Source organism: Natator depressus, chromosome 2, assembly GCF_965152275.1.
Source record: "Natator depressus isolate rNatDep1 chromosome 2, rNatDep2.hap1, whole genome shotgun sequence".
Taxonomy (NCBI): domain Eukaryota; kingdom Metazoa; phylum Chordata; order Testudines; family Cheloniidae; genus Natator; species Natator depressus.
The window spans coordinates 24,461,266-24,482,088 of NC_134235.1; the positions used below are offsets into that span (position 1 = coordinate 24,461,266).

The 20,823-nt window shown below is 39.1% G+C and overlaps 1 protein-coding gene across 1 annotated transcript in view; it reads left to right on the top strand.

Annotated features, from left to right (window-relative positions):
* The window catches only part of TAF2 (TATA-box binding protein associated factor 2), a 105,303-nt gene that overhangs the window by 33,904 nt on the left and 50,576 nt on the right, over positions 1-20,823 (top strand). Inside the window, exons 10-15 of the mRNA XM_074943908.1 lie at positions 3,221-3,306; positions 11,181-11,316; positions 13,564-13,718; positions 15,679-15,793; positions 15,936-16,045; positions 20,029-20,094. Coding sequence (XP_074800009.1) covers positions 3,221-3,306; positions 11,181-11,316; positions 13,564-13,718; positions 15,679-15,793; positions 15,936-16,045; positions 20,029-20,094 — 668 coding nt within the window. The remainder of the gene's footprint in view (positions 1-3,220; positions 3,307-11,180; positions 11,317-13,563; positions 13,719-15,678; positions 15,794-15,935; positions 16,046-20,028; positions 20,095-20,823) is intronic.

A 20,823-nucleotide genomic window follows, 5' to 3' on the forward strand; every position in this document is an offset into this window, starting at 1 on the left:
TCCTCAGGAAGTCAGTGGTGTCTCAAAGATAGCTGGGAGTGCTGGTAGTGTAGCGCCTGAGGAGGGAGTCTACATAGCCAGACAATCCTGCTGTCAGGGTGCCAATGCCTGAGATGATGGGGCGTCCAAGATTTCCAGGTTTATGGATCTTGGGTAGCAGATAGAATACCCCTGATCGGGGTTCTAGGGATGTGTCTGTACGGATTTGTTCTTGTGCTTTTTCAGGGAGTTTCTTAAGCAAATGGTGTAGTTTCTTTTGGTAACCCTCAGTGGCATCAGAGGGTAATGGCTTGTAGAAAGTGATGTTGGAGAGCTGCCTGGCAGCCTCTTGTTCATATTCTGATCTATTCATGACGACGACAGCATCATCTGCTGGTAATAGCTCATCTTAAGTGATCACTCTCGTTACAGTGTGTATGGTAATACCCATTGTTTCATGTTCTCTATGTATATAAATCTCCCCACTGTATTTTCCACTGAATGCATCCGATGAAGTGAGCTGTAGTTCACGAAAGCTTATGCTCAAATAAATTTGTTAGTCTCTAAGCTGCCACAAGTACTCCTTTTCTTTTATCTCCTGTTGTTACAAGTGAAATACTTGATGGAAGAAATCTCGAAACAAAATATTTCTCTTAAATCTGTTTACTTTTTGCACAACCATTGTCATTGCTTCCCCTTTATAGTCCGTTTCCTTTCCCAGTAACAAGGGAGAAAAGAAGAATGTGATTTTTAAACCTCAGATATTGATACTGGAACTCAGATACAGGTATATTACTTGATTCTGCTTCATCATTTTCTGGTGTCAGAGCTACCATTGGATCTCTCCTTGAACTATGGAGGTGACCCAATAGGGGCTGTGGTAACTTTTCATATAGCATCATTTTGCAAAATATTTGCCTGTTATTCTTTTAGGGCTAGATTCATAAAGGAACTTAGGCGTGGCAGTGCTGAGTGTTGCCATGCTTAACTTTTAGCTGCCTAGAAAATCACTGGGATCCACAAAGCCTGAATTAGGTATTCAGGCTTCCTGTATAATGAATGGAGAGGGATAGGCACCAAAGAATGAGAAGTCACAAAAGTCACACACTATGGAGCTCCCTGCCTAAGCTAGCCAATGGAAGATGCCAAGGAGAGGGGGTGTCCTAAGATTCACCCCACTTTAGGGAGTTTGGCACCTAAATCCAGACTGGGGGGAGGCATCTTGGCATCAGATGTCTACACAATTTTTGCAAGAAGCAGCAGAGGGAGGGGGTGGATGGAGGAGGGAGGGGGACCTTCCTTATAACTTGTAGCCCAATGGCTAGGGTACTACCTGGGATGTGGGAGACCCCAGGTTCAAGTTTCCCCTCTGCCTGATTGGGAGAAAGGCTTTGAACAGGGATCTGCCACCTCTCAGGTGAGCGTCCTAACCACTGGGCTAGGGGATATTCTGATGTGGAGTTTCTCCTGTTGAAGCTGTTCCACTTTACATAGATAAATAAAAAATGTCATTGGAGCAGGGGGATTGGATCCTGGGTTTCCCACCTCTTGAGCGAGTGCTCTAACCAGGCTATAGAATCATTTTCCTTCTCTCTTTTTCACGCCCAATGACTCTTTCATTAAGATCCCTGATCCGGTAGGAGAGTTCTGAGCATGCTTTCTGGATCAAACTCTGCAGACAAGTAGAGCAGAGGAATGCCTATATTCCCATGGTTCATTTATCACACTAGGGCATCTGGACACTGATAGTGCAGCTGCAGAGCACAGAGGCAGAAACAGAAGCACTTAAGGAGCTTTTACTACAAAAACTTAGGTGCTGAGTGAGTTTGGGAACTGATAGGATTCAGCGGCAGCTGAGCGGTGGTTTTGTGAATCCCAGTAGGGCCTGGTTCTGGGTTTCGGGCTCCTAAAGTAACAATTAGGTGCCTAAATCCTTTTGTGTATGTAGCTCTTAGGCTGTAAAATTAAATTAATAAAATGTATTTGGCTTTGTGTTATAGCCTGTGTTTTGCAAAATACTTGTGTTTTAAACCAAAGCATCTAAAATAATATATCACCAACTTCTAAAGTGTACTTAATAATAAAAATGCCATTGACTTGCTGTCCTGTGGGCTGCCTCCATAATCCCAGAGGAATCCAATTGGTAGCTTTGACTTCACTGAATGATGCATCCTGGGGCATCACAAAAATGTCGAAGCTGGCCAATATGAATCTGGGGTGCTAAGATGAATCAAGTGGACACTAGGATTTGTTATAGACTGAATATTCTGACCATGTTTCCTCAAAACTGCCTTATCATCTTTACAGGTAGAAATATTAGGCTTTGGTTATGCAATAAGTTCTGCACAGGGTTCTGCCTAGAGAGAGCTCATGGTGAGACTGGCCTTAGTAGTTAAATTTTTGGAGAGAGGGAATCACTTCTCACGTAACTCATTTACACAGGTTTAACTCTCTCTCTTTCACAGCTCCTTCTCAATACTCATTACTGTTTCATGTTGAATAATCATGTTTGCAAAGAGCTCTGAAGTTGTAAAGCACACTAGTTCAACCAAGAGATTTTGAAATGGTCATGAACCCTTGTGCTTTAGGGAATAAGGCAACCTCTAATTAATGGGGGCTAGAAAGAAAATTTCCCTGAAGATGTTAATTGTAGTTTCCTTGTATCTCTTTCTGAAGTAGCTGGTACCATGCACTTTCAGAGACAGGATGCAAGACTAGATGGACTGGTCCAGTATGGCAATTCCTATGTTCCTAGTGCTAGTAGTAATCACAGGTGATAGATTATTCTTAGTGGAAACGCAAAACCAATCTGCCTTGGAAACGAAATCACCTCTAACTCCCAGATACTGTTGAAGTCCCTTGCTTTTACTCATCAGGGGATCAGAGGAAGTTTATACTGTAGGAAAGTGAATAGCAAAGTTACTCTGGTATGTTATCAATTGAATATTAAACTTTAGCTCTGTTATTCAGTTCTACTGTTTTATTTCTGTTTGCATGGATGATGGACATCTGTTCTTCATTGTAATCCTGTAAATATTGCTAGCTCTCTGGTGCTAAAATATTGATTATGATTTTTTTCTTAATTGAATTAGTAAAATTACTTCAAATACATTTTCACTTTTTATTGTTCAGGTCTGATCTCTGAGGTTAAGAAATAATCACTTTATAGAACAGTGGAAAGCCCAGTAATTAGCCTCTTCTGTTTAACAATATATACATTTTTTTATATTGTACTTTTTAGGAGCTAGACCAAATAGTGGTATATGAACTGAAGACTGGCGGAGTTTTACTTCATCCAATATTTGGAGGAGGAAAAGAGAAAGACAAGTATGTTTGTTTAAACTATAAGTCATTGTAGGGTGTGGTTTTTATGAGGCCATTAATATATACTTTGGGTGTGTTGTGAGGCACAAGACCAAAGGCTGAAGGACTTCAGCTGCCTAAGGCATGTATTAATGGTCTCATAAAGTACATCGTGGGTGTAGTTTATCACTATTGTTTTATGAATCTCTAATTTTAAAACGTAGACACTTATTTTTATTGAATGTTTTTAATTCTGCTGTGAAAACCAGTTTTCATTACAGGGACAGGAGAGGAAAAGGGAGTAAAAAACTTAATTCCTGCTATTTTTACAATGATTTTTAATCATTTTTAGATTTTTAAACAGCATTAATGGTGAATTTGGTGGTTGGATTTGTTTTTCTTTGCTCTCTTGTTTCTGATATCACTTCTTGTTACATTCACTCTTTTGATGTTGAGCTTTTGTCCTGTTAATTAGAAAAATGAAAATTAAGTAGACCAGCTGTTAAGAGCCATTGATAAAAGTAGATGGGCTGGGCCATCTGCAGGAATGCTTTTCTGCTTTTGAATGTATGCACATCCAGATTTTATTTTGGTTTAAAATCAGAACTCATAGCCTCAGAATACCCATTTAATACCTGTACACTGATTTAAAAAAAAACAAAGAAAGAGAGGTTTTCAGAATGAGGACTGGAAACTAACGATCAGTTTCCCACCTCGGTGAATCCTTAACCACACAAGTCTGTATGGTTGTTGACAATCACAGAATCAGCTTGTATGTGTATTCCAGGCCATTATTCCACTTTGCCTGCCTGCTCATGTTGGATTTTGCTTTAATTCAGTGCCCTGCTCTTTCACAAATAGCAAATCAGGCAAAGTAGTGATATGGTCTTACTGCACATGCCTCTGGAAAAAAAGGCGTAGCTGGTGCGTCTAATTTTAGGCCTCCTGGTCTGGTTGGTACCTTGTTAAACTGAATTGGGCGTGCTGAACTAGGACTTGACTTAGTGTTGGGTTTTTTTTGTTTTGTTTTGTTTTTTTGTTGGCGGCTAAAAGTATAACAGCAACATATTCTTCACTTCAGAGAAACTGACTTCAGATGAGTGGTGTTGGGGAAAGCCACAGAAAAATAGATCAAGTTTTTTAAAAGCCAACAAACTAGGGATTGGATTTTGCTTTATGTTGTAATTTCATTAGTTTCAGTGGACTTACTCTGGATTTAGAATTGTGTAACAGAGAATACCTTACCCTAAAATGCTTTAAATTGTCCATGTTCCCAATACCTGCAGTGCTGAAGGCTGTCAGACACGTCTATGTGCTTCCATTTGCACACTTTCTCTGCTTTCCTCATTGCAAAAAAGGAGTGCACATAATCATATTTAGTCACTTTTTTTTATTTGTTGATTATTTTGTAGATATGTTTTTAATGTTGCCTTGTACGTAAATTGTCTTTAAATTGCTCACTTCCGTAAATTATGAATATTTCTAGTGGAGGGGATATTTTTATAATGAAAATTATGTTCAGACAGCTTTGCATTTCTTCTTGCCTTTTAGATGGGTCTGGGAGAACGTTGATAGCATTTGTGACGGGCCTTTATTTCTATAATTGTTGAGGGGCAGACATCTTTGCATCACTACAGTCCCGTTTAAAGCCTTTCTGATCCCTGGTTAGGAATTAAGTGGACACCATCTGTATAAAAATGACATTTCTCTCAGAAAATCATAATAGATGATATATAATGCCCTTCATAAGAGTATCAGGTCATTTTACACCTCAGATATAAATTAAAGCAGTATTGCTAATCTCTTCCATTTTAATTTAATAACTAAAACAGATGTGGCTATCTAAATATACATAGGAAGCAGGCTCCATAATCATGAAACACTAAATAATTAAAAACATTGGCTCCAAATGTATTTCAGTTTGCGTTTAGAGCAAAATCGTACATGGTTAGTGTAATCTCCGAAGAATCAGTATGATGAAGAGCCTTTGTCTTTGGTTGTTCAGCTCTGTCATTCTATGAAACTCATTAGGATGTTGGGGAGATGGGAAAAACTAATTAGACACTCAGTTCTCAGAGATTACTTTTGCGTAAAGAAAATCAATTATTTTATTACAGGTAGAGGTACTGACTAGATAACTCACTTCACTCTTAAGCAATCTCACGAAGAAGAGTTAGGTTTTAGCACTGATGTTCTCCTCAGCAGTCCTTTGGAATGTGGCCAAAATACAATTAATTTCCATAGTTATTTTTCAGTCATTTCAGTCTCCAGAAAAACCTATCTTTTGCAAATACATGTAATTCACAAGCAGCAAAACACAAGTATTGCTAGCTACAGATTCCCTGGTTTTCTTTAAATCCCCACAATTTGAAGCACTCCATGGGAGAAAGGAAACAATACAGTTCACTGCAATAGGGATGTCTGTTTCAAAGTGAAGCTGCATATGAATTAAATGGGTCACTTCATATTTTTTCACATTCACAGATTTTGGCCCTTCTTGGACAGTCTTTGACTGTGGGGTTGCTAGCTATACAGTGCTTAGCTGCTGCAAAAATGCAAGTAGATTGAAACAGTCTAACAGTTTCTTGGGGTAGGGATATAAGAAGAAATTACAAAAAGAGCTGACTGTGTGCGTGTGTGTGACAGAGAGAGAGAGAGAGACAGACAGACGCTGTACATTTATTAGGGGAGTTGGTCAGACTTTAAGTTTGACCTGGTGGTTTCCATGCCAGATCCTCAAAGGATGTAGACCCCTGTTACTTATTAAAAATAAATGTGACTTGGTCTCAATTGTACACATTATTAAAATTTTAAAACTAAAATCAAGAAAACATATCACCAAAGGTAAGCTATTAATATTAACCTGAAAACAAAATGTTATAAGTAATCAAGTTAAGGTCAATATTGGATTGGAGTTAAATCATCAAATTAGTACAAAAACCAGTCAATCTCTATACATTCTGTAAAAGAGACTAAGAAGGTGGTTGTCTGCATATTTATAAATCCCAATTAAAGATTTTACCAAAGTCAATCAAACCAATAATTTAAAGTTTGTTAAATAACTTGTTTTTAGTATTAGGCGATCTACTGTCCTAACCACAACCTCAGAGCCAATTATAAAACTTTCTTCTCAAGCTTCGGTTTTGTATGTGGTGGCTAACCTTTATCCTCTCCTCCTCTGTTCTCGACAGAGATTATAATACTAACTTTAGCAGAACAACCTTGATAAACAGAAGTTTAACAAACTTTTATTTACCAGAAATTATAGATGACAATATCGAGTCTTTCAGTACTTTCAGGTTCAAAACACAGTATAACAACTGTCTTTATGAGACAATATTTAGGGCTGTTTAAACTATGAGCACTTTTTCTTTCTGGTACCTTCTCCATGTAAACTTTATGGGTGAGTCACAATTCTTGTGTCACTGATGGGTGCCTACTTTTGTCTGGGTGCTGCTAAATCCATTGGGTGTCCCTGCCTGCATAAATGAGAGTCTCTCCAATACTAATTTAAGCCAAAGTCTTTGTACATTTGAAGGAGATGGGGATTCCTGGCTCCCCACTCCCGAAGTTCTGTTAGTATAATTCCTGATTCACTACCTGTGAGAAGGGCAGAGGGTTGGAGCACAGAACATTTCACAACTAACTTTGGGGCTTACCAAATCTATCCTGCCCAGCTGATATGATGGAGCCTGCTACCTCCTTGCAGGCACTGGACATCGGTGAATGACTTTCTTGAGGGCAGTTTCCCTGACGCTTTCCAGGAGATCTGCTTGAGGGTGTAGAGCTATTGTCTGCTGTCTCTCAGAGCTGCCCATCAATTGCCTAGGAATTCCTGCTTTTAAACCTTTATTCCACCCGTGACGTAACTGATAGTAACTAATCTTTAAAAAAGGGAAGAAGGAGGATCCTGGGAACTACAGGCCAGTCAGCCTCACCTCAGTCCCTGGAAAAATCATGGAGCAGGTCCTCAAAGAATCAATCCTGAAGCACTTACATGAGAGGAAAGTGATCAGGAACAGTCAGCATGGATTCACCAAGGGAAGGTCATGCCTGACTAATCTAATCGCCTTTTATGATGAGATTACTGGTTCTGTGGATGAAGGGAAAGCAGTGGATGTATTGTTTCTTGACTTTAGCAAAGCTTTTGACACGGTCTCCCACAGTATTCTTGTCAGCAAGTTAAGGAAGTATGGGCTAGATGAATGCACTATAAGGTGGGTAGAAAGCTGGCTAGATTGTCGGGCTCAACGGGTAGTGATAAATGGCTCCATGTCTAGTTGGCAGCCGGTGTCAAGTGGAGTGCCCCAGGGGTCGGTCCTGGGGCCGGTTTTGTTCAATATCTTCATAAATGATCTGGAGGATGGTGTGGATTGCACTCTCAGCAAATTTGCAGATGATACTAAACTGGGAGGAGTGGTAGATACGCTGGAGGGGAGGGATAGGATACAGAAGGACCTAGACAAATTGGAGGATTGGGCCAAAAGAAATCTGATGAGGTTCAATAAGGATAAGTGCAGGGTCCTGCACTTAGGATGGAAGAATCCAATGCACCGCTACAGACTAGGGACCGAATGGCTAGGCAGCAGTTCTGCGGAAAAGGACCTAGGGGTGACAGTGGACGAGAAGCTGGATATGAGTCAACAGTGTGCCCTTGTTGCCAAGAAGGCCAATGGCATTTTGGGATGTATAAGTAGGGGCATAGCGAGCAGATCGAGGGATGTGATCGTTCCCCTCTATTCGACATTGGTGAGGCCTCATCTGGAGTACTGTGTCCAGTTTTGGGCCCCACACTACAAGAAGGATGTGGATAAGTTGGAGAGAGTCCAGCGAAGGGCAACAAAAATGATTAGGGGTCTAGAGCACATGACTTATGAGGAGAGGCTGAGGGAGCTGGGATTGTTTAGTCTGCAGAAGAGAAGAATGAGGGGGGATTTGATAGCTGCTTTCAACTACCTGAAAGGGGGTTCCAAAGAGGATGGCTCTAGACTGTTCTCAATGGTAGCAGATGACAGAACGAGGAGTAATGGTCTCAAGTTGCAATGGGGGAGGTTTAGATTGGATATTAGGAAAAACTTTTTCACTAAGAGGGTGGTGAAACACTGGAATGCGTTACCTAGGGAGGTGGTAGAATCTCCTTCCTTAGAGGTTTTTAAGGTCAGGCTTGACAAAGCCCTGGCTGGGATGATTTAACTGGGAATTGGTCCTGCTTCGAGCAGGGGGTTGGACTAGATGACCTTCTGGGGTCCCTTCCAACCCTGATATTCTATGATTCTATGATAGGGGCAGGTCCAGCCAGGCCTACAGCAACTCTTTAACCCCTTACCACTGGCATGTGGTTTATACACCTGTTACAGGACGCTCTCACAGACATGCATACACACAGCCACACGTTCACTTTCCCATCTTAAAAATAAAGAAAATAAAAGGCTAGTGTGTCTTCCAGTTAAGTTCAAGGCAAAAAATAGGGAAAGGAAAATAAGTTACTTAGGATAACAGGAAGTTTGGGAATTCTTCACTTCTCACAGTTTCTGGGCTCTTGTAAAGTAGGAGCTGAAACAGCAGACAAGGAGCCAGATGATGATCTGCTGGCCCAGCATTTCTTGTTAGTGGGCCTCCTTCAGGTGCAGGGAGAGACTGGTCAGAGGCTGCAGTGGCCTGACTTTCTCTCCACAAGGTGAACAGCCTAGGTAGGAGATTCTGGAAGGTGAATGTTTCCTCGGATGGATGTTGATCCAAAAGGCAAGGCTTCTCAGAATTTTTACGAATTTTGCTCACTCTGTCTTGCAGCTCCCCCTTCTCTGCTTCCCAAGTCTGGAAAAAAAGGTGCAAGGGCCTACCTTGAAGCCATGCAAGTTTGAATAGGTCATCGTGGGAAGCATTAACTTGGGAAAGTTTAAAGCAGCAATTTAAGAATATTCTGTGTTTTTCATATCACAGAGATTGTTGGTCTCTGACCAAAAAATAAAATACTAATATAAAAAATCCAGATACATAAGACCACTTTTGAGGAAGTTGGCATGATCTCATCTGGGTCGAATGTCTTCAGACATGTCACCAGTTTATGGAAAATTCAATATAAAACACCTACAAAAATAACTAAAGGGCAAAACTCTAGCACAACAAAACCAGTCACTGAACATTAATTCATCAGCCAAACAAAAATAAATTCAGACTTATAAAATTTATCATCTCCAGTTTCTTCTCTGCTAATGGAAAACAGGCAAATGTTCTTATTTTTCTCACGAATAAGGCAATTACAGTAACTTTTCTATTTTTGAACTGAACTATAGATCAGGCAACTTATTTTTAAGAGTTATTTTAAATCTTATAAAGAAGAAGTCCATTTAAAATATGTCTGTATGCCATACAAGCTGTTCTCCTCAGAGGGGGAATCTGCAGATCATGTGCATTATGATTTTAAACCCAACAGACACTGTGAAATTCAGAATTAGTTATGAGAACTTTTAACTCTGTTTCTTGTAGATGTTATCATAAGGCCTTTCATTATCTGATCATATAGTGATGCAGTGTGATATTTTATTTTCCAAATATTTAATTTACGAGTATGATTTAATCCAGATTTTTGTTTAAATTCCTCTTCATCTTCAAGGGCAGTGTCAGTGAGGGTGACTAATTAATAAAATGTTCTAACCAAAAAGTACGCTGAAAATTTTAGGCTTGTCTCAGAGCAACTTAAAAGCAAGTGAATTTGAAAATATTATGATTACTGACCTCCACTACTTTGGGACATATCATGTACCTTGTATAGGAGATGCCAGTATGCCTAAATACTGAAGGTGTTTTTAGGTTTTGCTATGCTTTGATTAGTAAACTTTTATTTATTTTTAAATATCTTAAAAGGATTACATTATTCTTTTTTAATTTATTTGTACTATCCAAGTGCTGAGGAGCTCTAGTCATGGACCAGGACCTTGTCGTGTTTGGTGCTGCACAAAAAGTTTTATAATCAATGTTTTTTTCATTTTATTAAAGTATAATAAAATTATATTCTCTTGAAACATATTGAAAGTTCTTCCATGAAAGCATTTTTTAAATTGGATCTCATGTATTTGAACAAACATCAACTTTTCAACCTAAAAATAAATGCAGAATAGTGGACTTAGAAATGGAAGGAGACTTCTTATACTAATTTCTGTCGGCCAATTAAATTACGTTGTTAATACAGTATGTAGCTTGTTCGCGTTCATTTTAGCTATTTTTGGCTGTAAAACCTACCTGAAACAGTGTATAGGATAAGGGATGGTTTGCTGCATTGTGTAATTCAAGACCAGTGAAATATTCTTTAGATGTTATGCTTTAAACAAAAATTCTTTTTCTAGCTATTTTACCATCTATTAACAACAGCCTTGCTGCAGAGATTGGCTTTCAAATGAAACTGAAGTAAAATAAGTGAAATCCATAGAAGGTCAACTAAGTTGTTCTCCTTTGTAGAACAATCAGTTGTATGCTTTCCAAATAAATGTTTGTTAAAATATATAGTAATTGCAATCAAATTGCTTTCAAATGAAGGGGGAACCCCCCCACAAAGATATGAGCAATTCTCAGTAGTCTGATGACATATACCCTTTCCACACTGGTTTTTATTGTTTAAATTCTTACTAGACAACTTCATGTTTGTAATATTACTGTTCAAACTGTAGTTTATTCTCATTTATTCTCTGTACTCCTCTATGTAATATACATACACCTATCTTTACATTATAAAAGTTGTAGACTTTTTCATGAATAAGCCCATGATGCATTGTCATCTTAAATAAGTAGAAACAATATGAATGTATACTGCAATCATCTTGTTTATCAGTAACTGTTGTGGGCTTTTTGCCGTAATATTCAGAACAGAAAATACATTAAATTACTTTGATTTAATTTTTCAGCCCTGCATCACATCTACATTTTTCGATAAAACACCCTCACACACTGTCCTGGGAATATTACACTATGTTCCAGTGTAAAGCCCATCTTGTTATGAGATTGATAGAAAACAGGATCAGTATGGAGTTCATGTTACAAGTAGGTGTTTAAATTCTTATATAAGGTGTATTCAACTTTTTATCTTTAAGTACAATTATGTTCTGAAAGTGACTTTTTAAAAATCATCTTGGGGTTTCGTGTTTGCTTGTGTATCAATAACTTCGAGATAAAATGTGCTCATAGTACAGGTAAACTGGATTATAATGTGCAGGTTGGTTATTGCCTTCTCAGATACAGCTAGTAATAAAGGTTCTGAACCCCAAATTATCTCCTCAGTGACATCTTCACAATTTCATTGCCTCCAGTAGAGTTACTGCTTGAAACGTAGTAAACAAAAAAATTTTACACAAAAAAGAGAACCAGCAGGGATCTGGCCTATGTTGGATTCCTAGCATTATCATAACTAAATAATAATAATTAGAATGCAGCTTCTTTGAAAAGTTAAATACTTGTGAGATTTCCAATTCTCTTTCGATTTTATGATTTTGTAAGAAAAAATGTGACACTGTTAATAAAGGGAGAACCAGAACTCTGAAAGCAGTATTCCTCTCTTGTCACTAGAGATGTAATTCTTTTAATTGGTATAATGATAAAATATAGGACAAAACATGCAACTCTAATGGCTCTTGTTTAAACTGGAATCACAGCAACCTATACTGTGTTCCTTCATACAGTATCCAGTTGGTAACTTGTCCTTTGTAGTCAGTGTAAAAGAAAAGTCAACCCTGATATGCACTTTAAATACAGCAGTTTACTGTTCCGAGAAATAAATTCAGTGGCTTGTTTTACAATAGATAGCCTTAGATGTTAATCTTCTTTTATAGCAAGGTATAATCGAGTTTTTAGTAGACTTTGAGTCATAACACAGTAATGTAGTACATGAGTAGGGCCCTACCAAATTTACAACCATGAAAAATGCGGCATAGACTGTGAAATCTGGTCTTTTGTGTGCTTTTACTCTATGCTATACAGATTTCATGGGGAAGACCAGCATTTCTCAAATTGGGGGTCCTGACTGAAAAGGGAGTTGCAGGGGGGTTGCAAGTTTATTTTAAAGGGGTCACAGTATTGCTACCCTTACTTCTGCGTAGCCTTCAGAGCTGGGCGGCCAGAGAGTGGTGGCTGTTGGCCTGACACCCAACTCTGAAGGCAGCGCCCCGCCAGCAGCAGTGCAGAAGCAAGGGTGGTAATACCATACCATGCCACCCTTACTTCTGTGCTGTTGCCTTCAGAGCTGGGTGGCCGGAGAGTGGCGGCTGCTGACTGAAGGCCCAGCTCTGCAGGCAGCAGCGCAGAAGTAAGGGTGGTAATATCATACCACGCCATCTTTACTTTTGCGCTGCTGCTGGCGGTGGATCTGTCTTCAGAGCTGGGCTCCCGGGTAGCAGCTGCCACTCTCCAGCTGCCTGGCTCTGAAGACAGTGCCGCCACCAGCAGCAGCACAAAAGTAAGGGTAGCAGTACCGCAACCCCCCCACAGTATCTTTGTAACCCCCCTACAATTACAACATCATGAAATTTCAGATTAAATAGCTGAAATCATGAAATTTATGATTTTTAATATTCCTATGACCATGAAATTGACCAAAATGGACTGTGAATTTGGTAGGGCCCTATACATGAGATATAATCATAAAGAATTTTTTTTTATAAAGATGCACATATAACTAGGTGAGTTAGTTATTGGAGAATGCATCCTTAGATGTAAAAGGGAGGTAAAGAAATCATATGTATTATCATATTTGTGTAAAAGAAAATGATTGCTGTTGATGATAGTTAACCTCAACTGTAAGCTCTCAAAGTATTTATAGTCTTGTGCTTTAGAAATGCTGATAGCTAGATAATAGATACTGAAATACATTTCTGCATTCAACTCCATGTAAATTTATTAGAAAACTGCCTGTTAAAATATGCCTGATGATGAGTGATGAGCAAAGATAGGAAAGGGAGCAATAGTGTGTAACTTCCTTTTGTCCCAGGGCTAAACATTTTATTTGTCAATAAGATAATGCTGGCACTGCAGCTGCCTTTGAATTAGGCCTAACCTCTTCCCAGCAGCATTGTTTTTACCCCATTGTCTCTGCACTCTATCTGCAAATCCCAACTTCAGGTAGCGACAAGCTTATGAGTTTCTGAAATCCCTTTGTTTTGAAAGGGATTTTTTTTTTTAAGGTAAACGTTACAGAAGGAGCTGATTGGCATTGATGTTGCCTGAAGACAATCAAGGTAAAAAATTCATATAATTCAGTATTCAAAATATGTAAAATGAATTTTTCTTTCATTTTAGGTTTTCAACAAACTGTTGAGTCTGGCCAGCACTGCCTCGTCTCAAAAGTTCCAGTCTCACATGTGGAGTCAGATGCTGGTTTCCACATCTGGATTTTTGAAATCCATCTCTAATGTCTCTGGCAAAGACATCCAGCCTTTAATAAAGCAGTGGGTGTATCCTTTTCATTCTAGTTCTGGATTGTTAAAGTGGAGAAGAAATGTAGCTTTTTGTTGGCACTGTTAAAGGAATGTGCAGGAAGATATGAAATGCCTAAATTTTTAAGAGTTAGAAACAAAAGGATTTGTATTAAAAATAGGCACAAACGACCTATTCAGATTCCTTTCATAGTGACTTACAGTATGCTGGTTTTTTCTGGGTGCTTTTTGCTTTTCAAGACTGGAAGGAGTTGCAGTATTTGTCAGTTTTACCAGTAGTGAAATTACTATAAAGAAGTTCAAGCGCTCTCATGTAATTAAAGGTCAAACTATACTATAGGGATCCAGGGGCATTGCCATTAGAAATATGCTAAAGTCTAACTTGGAAAATGCTATAGTCTGGTGCATTTTCAGATGTGATTTCCAGTAAATCACTGTGGCATAAATAACCTGGGGTAGCAGATTGATAGTAACAGTACATTTTTTAGATCAAAGTGAGCCCTAATACTAGCAGAAATTTAAAAATCATTTTTTATCTATTTTCATTGGTATTTTAAATTAACATTTTATGGCTGCAGCAAAATCAGAGAGACAAAGTAGTTGAGGTAATATCTTTATTGGACCAACTTCTGTTGGTGGAAGGGACAAAGTTTTAAGCTTCACGGAGCTCTTCTTCAGGTTTGCGGATGGTAACCAGAGTGTCTAATCTAAATACAAGTTGGGACAGATTGTTAAGTGTAAGGGGATCACACATGCTATATGGTTGTGAATAAAATAAAGCAATAGTTGTCACACAAACTAAAACTATTCACAGAAATGGTTAAACCAGTAGCTGCCTGAAATACAAAACTGGTGGAGATCACTATTCATATTCAATTTTACTGACGGTGACAAACCCAAGAACACTACCATAATGACCCAGATTGAAAAGCTTCTAGAAAATAGATGTTTTATGTGAAATCTGGGTAGAAAACAGTAAACTATAATCTCTGGTCACATTTCTCTGAGTTTCACTTGGCCAAAACACACAAAAAATCAATCCTACTTACTGGTCGTGCTCAAATTGGGAGTCTGGCCTTCCTGAAGAGAGACCCAGTACTGCTAGAGCAGTGGTCCCCAAACTTTTGAGAGTCACGCCCCCCTTTCCCACTCTCCGTGTCCCCCCCTTTCCCCCCCGGGGTGGGGGGGGGGAGTACGCGGCCAGGGGCCAAAGCTTGGGGCAGGGGCGAGAGCAGAGCTGCAGCTGGGCTGCGATGGGGGCTGGCAGCTGGGCCTGTGGCCAGGTGCGGTTCCACTCCCAGCCTTGCCCCCAAGCTCGGCCCCGGGCCAGGAACAGAGCCGTGGCTAAGGCAAGGGGCTGGTGCTGGTCCAGGAGCGGAGCCGCGCCAAGGCTGGGGACGGGGCCAGGCGACAGGATGGGAGCTGGGGACGCAGGGGCAGGACCGGGGCAGAGCTGGGGGTGGGAAGGGACGGGGTGGCATTTCCTCCCCAGCCCCTGTGGGGGCTGGCCCGGGCCACTCTGTGTCCCCCGTGCATTCCTCCACGCCCCGCCAAGGGGGTGTGCCCCACAGTTTGGGGATCTCTGTGCTAGAGGAAGTGCGCAAGGACACCTGTGGAAAATGGTATGAAATAATACAGCTTTTCATTATGACACTTCACAGTAGTAGGTATTCTGTCTACAGTTCTTTTTGTTGCTTTCTGTAATCTTGTTTTCTCTACCAGCATATAAAAATCTTCAATAAGACTATTTTAAAAAATATTCCTGAGGTCCTCCCTTTGCACACGGCTTTTATCTCCCAGTGATGGGACTGAAGGGAGCCCAAAATATTTTCCTCTCTCCACTTTTCTTTGAACCTTTTTGTGCTGTGACAGTCAAATACAAATCTAGTGCAAAATGTGAGAATGTAAATCTTATAAAAGTTATTTTTATTTATAAACACTATCTGTTGTCCCTCAAGATTCCTATACAATTTATTAGGGATCAGAGTGGTGTGGTAAAATTTTATGGCAGTTTTGCGTTTAATAGAAAACGAAATGTATTGGAATTGGAAATAAAGCAAGACTACACTTCTCCTGGGACCCAGAAATATGTGGTAAGGTCCATTTTCCATAGTTTACAACACTGCTGATATGCATTTATCTCTGTACGCACATTTATAAACATTAGGTTTATATTTATATTAGACAAATTCATTTTTATTACTCTAATAATTAAATTATCTTAACTTTCTTCAGGGTCCTCTTAAAGTGACAGTGCAAGAACTTGATGGATCTTTCAACCATACGTTGCAGATAGAAGAAAACAGTCTTAAACATGATATACCTTGCCATTCCAAAAGCAGAAGGTAAGAATTAGAGCTACAGAATGCAGATGTTTATAGAATGTATGTATAATAATGTCCAGTACAATTAATGGGAAATGTGAAATCTAAATCTTTTATGACAGGTTTCAGAGTAACAGCCGTGTTAGTCTGTATTCTCAAAAAGAAAAGGAGTACTTGTGGCACCTTAGTGACTAACCAATTTATTTGAGCATGAGCTTTCGTGAGCTACAGCTCACTTCATCGGATGCATCGGATGAACTGAGCTGTAGCTCACGAAAGCTCATGCTCAAATAAATTGGTTAGTCTCTAAGGTGCCACAAGTACTCCTTTTCTTTTTGCTAAATCTTTTAATACTTCTTTTTGTAAATGTTGATAATCTTACTGTATAATTTACCAATTTTGTGATAATAGAACCATAGGCCAGAAGGGACCACCAAATCATCTAGTCTGACCATCTGTATATTACAGGTCACCTACAGCAACCAGCACCAATTAACTCAACAACCAAAATTAGTTAGACCAAAATATTACAGCCCACAGGAGACTATGCTGTTGTGTGCCACAGGCAGAGAGCAGGAAGGACCGAGGTGCAGTAATGCCTGAGGCCTCCATAGTGGCAGGGAAATGATTAAGTGAGATATACCAAGATAATCCTGGCAAGTGACCTGCACCCACACACGGAAAGTGAAAAATCCCAAAGGTCATTGCCAGTCTATCCTGAGGGAAAGTTCCTTCCCAACCCCACATATGGTGATCAGTTAAACCCTGAGCATGTGAGCAAGAACCAGCTAGTTAGGCACCTGAGAGAGAGACTGCTCAGTGCCAGCTTAAAGCCCTAGCCTGCTCCATCCAATGTCCCATCTCCAGGCATGGCCATCATTGGTGCTTCAAAGGAAGAAAATTAAAAAAGAGCAACCCAGAATATATTCTGGTGGGGGGACATCCCTTTCTGACCCCTGTAGGTGGCCAGCTGAAACCATGAAGCATGACGTTTAGGAACATAAGATGAAAACCAGAAGTGAGCCCTATGGCTGCCAAGCCCTGCCCCCTACCATCACAAGCAACCCCATCATACAATCACATTCATAAATTTGTCCAGCTCCCTCTTAAAAGTAATTAAGTTGTTTGCCACTACAACTCCTATTAGGAGGCTGTTCCAGAACCTCACCTCTGATGGTTAGAAACCTAATTTCAAGTCTGAATTTGTTCATGGCCAACTTATACCCATTTGTTCTTGTGCCAACGTTATTCTTTAGCTTAAATAGCTCTGTGGTAAATACCCTCCCTGGTATTTACTCTCCCTTTATAGAGAGCAATCATATCTTTTCTCAGCCTTCTTTTTGTTAGACTAAACAAGCCAAGCTCTTCCAATCTCCTCTCATAAGATAGGCATTTCATTCCCCTGATCAGCTTAGTGGCTCTTCTCTGCACCTGTTCCAGTTTAAATTAATTAGTCTTGAACATGTGTGACCAGAGTTGTACACAGTATGCCAAGAGGTCTCAGTGCTGTGTACAATGGCATTAATACTTCTCCGCCTCTACAGGAAATGCCTTGTCTGATGTAGCTTAGAATCATATTTTCCTTTTTCACAGCCACGTCACTTTGGTGGCTCATAGTATCCTGTGATGAACCCACACACCCAGATCTCTTTTCTCCTCTGTCGCTTCCAACTTATGAGCCCCCAGCTTGTAGCAGAAATTCTTATTATTAGACCTTTAGTGCATGAACGTGAACTTTGTGCTATTGAATTTCATTTCATTTCTGTCACTCCAGTATTCAAGGTCATCCGTCTCTTCCTGTGTAATATTCAGCTCCTCTTTTTTATTGAGATTACCTCCCAACTTTGTATCATCAGCAAAATTTCATTAGCACACTCCTACTTTTTGTGCCAAGCTCACTAATAAAAATATTGAATAAGATTTCTCCCAAGACCTATGTTTGAGTAACTCCACTAGTAACCTCCCTTGAATACAATAATTCACCTTTCAGCACAATCATTTGCCTTTTTCCCTTTAGTCAGTACTTTATTCACTTGACAGTTCTAGTACCTGATCCTCATCTTCTCTAATTTTACTAATAATTTCCCATGTGGTACTGTATCAAATGCTTTACTGGAGTCCAAGTACATTAGATTTATCTAAAAAATCTAAATCTAAATTTATCTAAAAAATCAGTTATTTTCTGAAAGTAGGTTAGTCTGGCATGGTAAACCCATGTTGCATTGCATCCCTTTACCTCCTTGAATTTAATTATTTGTTCCTTCACAATTTGTTCTAATTGTTAAGGAAAGAATAATTGCATAGTACTGAGGTCAAACTAACAGGTCTGTAATTGCCTGGATCACCTTTTCCCCCTTTTTTAAATATACGTACAACATTATCTTTCTCCAGGCATTGGTAGATGACTATTCTCCCAAATAGATAGATGTATTAAAATCCTTGCTACTGGACTAGCAATCTCGTGCCAGTTCTTTAAGTATTCTGGTATGGAAATTACTCAGTGCCCCCAACTTGAGTGCATTAAGTTCTTTGAATTCTTCTTCCACGTCAGCTATGGTAATTTTCATTTCTAGAAGCTCATTTCTATCAGCCATACTGACTTCATGCACATGTTCCATATTATCATGCTTATTGAAAATGAAGGCAATAATAATATAATATAATTAGCAGACATATCTACAATGTATCAAAGAGAGAAAATTCAGAGGAAAAAGCAGAACCCGTCATTAGCACTACATTCACAGGTAATCAGATACTAAGACTTGACAACAAATTTCCAGTTGTTCATAAAGTTCCTAGGCCTTGTAAAAATCTAAACAGAAACTTGTTTGTGTAATGTGGAAGAGTTTTTAGTACATTTTAATTCCTTTATGAATTGCTCAAGGAGAAATGGCTCTGAATGGGAAATCTCCCCAAGAAAGAAGACCAGAAACAACAAGAAATAACTCAAGTCAGACAACTGGATTAAAAAATATCATATTTTCCCCTTCCCTAAAATTATCAAGATTGTATTGATTAAACTGATGAATAAAACAAACCAAATACCTCCCTATTCAGATTGTCTCAGTCTCCTAAAAAGATTTTTTTTTAAATCACTTCAGCCTCAACTTTGCAAAGACGTATGTGTGTACTTAATTTTAAGCATGTAAGTACTGTAGTCTTATTTAAGACAGTGGGTCTCCTCATGTGCTTCAAGTTATGTGAGTAAGGGTTTGCAGGATCTTAAATGAGTCGGAGTGGGAGAGAAGGGGAATTAAGTAACTAAAAACAGACCCTTCCCAAAAATCATTTATTTTGGAGTTTTACAAAAACTACGAACATGTATATGAACGCCATGATGTTACCCCACCTTCAGCAAAACATAAATAATCAAAATACACAATGAAAAATTTTAATAAACAAAGCTAAAATATCTCTTCAGGGAAGTGGCATCACTGGTGGGGTGTTGTCAGGACCACCGGCAGAGAGGACTTTAGAAAGACTGAAATATAAACCCATGACACAGTGCTTCTCAAACTATAAGTCAGGACCTCAAACTGAGAGTCGCAACCCCATTTTAATGGGGTTGCCAGGGCCAGCATTAGACTTGCTAGGACCCAGTGTTGAAGCCCGAGCTCCACCCCACACCCAGGGCAATGGGGCTGGGGCTCTGGTCTCATCTTTCCCCACCCAACGTGGTGATGCTCGGGCTGTGCCCCTTTCTCCCCCTCCACCCAGGGCTGCAGGGCTCAGACTCTGCTCCTTCCCATCCCCTGGGTTCATGTATTAATTGTGTTGTCAGAAGATAGTTGTGGTGCAATGAAGTTTGAGAACCTCTGCTATAACATAATGGTGTTTTTAATAGGTACACGTACTTTATCTCAGTTTTCACAGTGATCACATATTACACTTAATCCTGATTTAAACATGTTATATGTTGTTATATATAGAGAGAGAAAGAGTCAATATAGTTATTCTTCATTTTTAAGGTATAGCTTAAATTGTATCACTTTTTTAAAACACAGAAATAAGAAAAAAAAGATTCCGTTAATGAATGGAGAAGAGGTGGACATGGATCTTTCTGCAATGGAGTAAGTTGGTTTGTTGAAGACAAAGGGACATTGTCTCCTCCATGCTTACATATAATTCACTTATTAGTATTAATATATGCCCTAAGCATGTTTTAAGGTTTTGGGTGATAATATTTATCTTTCAGTTCATAATTGCTGTTTATTCCTGTAATCCGTATCATTTTTATATTTGTCATTGTTTTTCAATATCTGAGGTTTTATTTTCCTAGTTGGGGATAGTTTAGGAAATTCTTATTATTCTACTATAAATGGGTAGAGTAATATGAGCCATTTTTGTAGAAAGCTCAAACTGGGCATGATAATCTGTTGGAATAAATGAAGATGTTCATTCCTGTGCATTTCTAATCATATCTCTAAACTTAGTTTAAAAATAAAATTTAAACAAGTATTTAATAAAGAAGTGTTCATTGCAATTTTAGTCTTGCAGTAGAATTTGTTGCCCTTGCATTAAACTTAGGGAAATATTTGATGGAGCTCAGTGAAGGCCGTGTAAGTACCTGGATGGATGGATTTATCTTAGATGAGTTCCTGAAATCTGGGATTAATTTATACTTAATCCATCTTGACTGCAGATTAATTATATACAAATGTTTTGTACTGAGACCTATATGCTAAAAGTATATTTATAAACTCTTGTATTAATTCACTTGGAACTATCTTGCTTCAGGTAAGCAGGGTCAGTTCTTGCTGTGAACAAATGCCCACTGTTCTCTCTGTGAGTTTGAACTG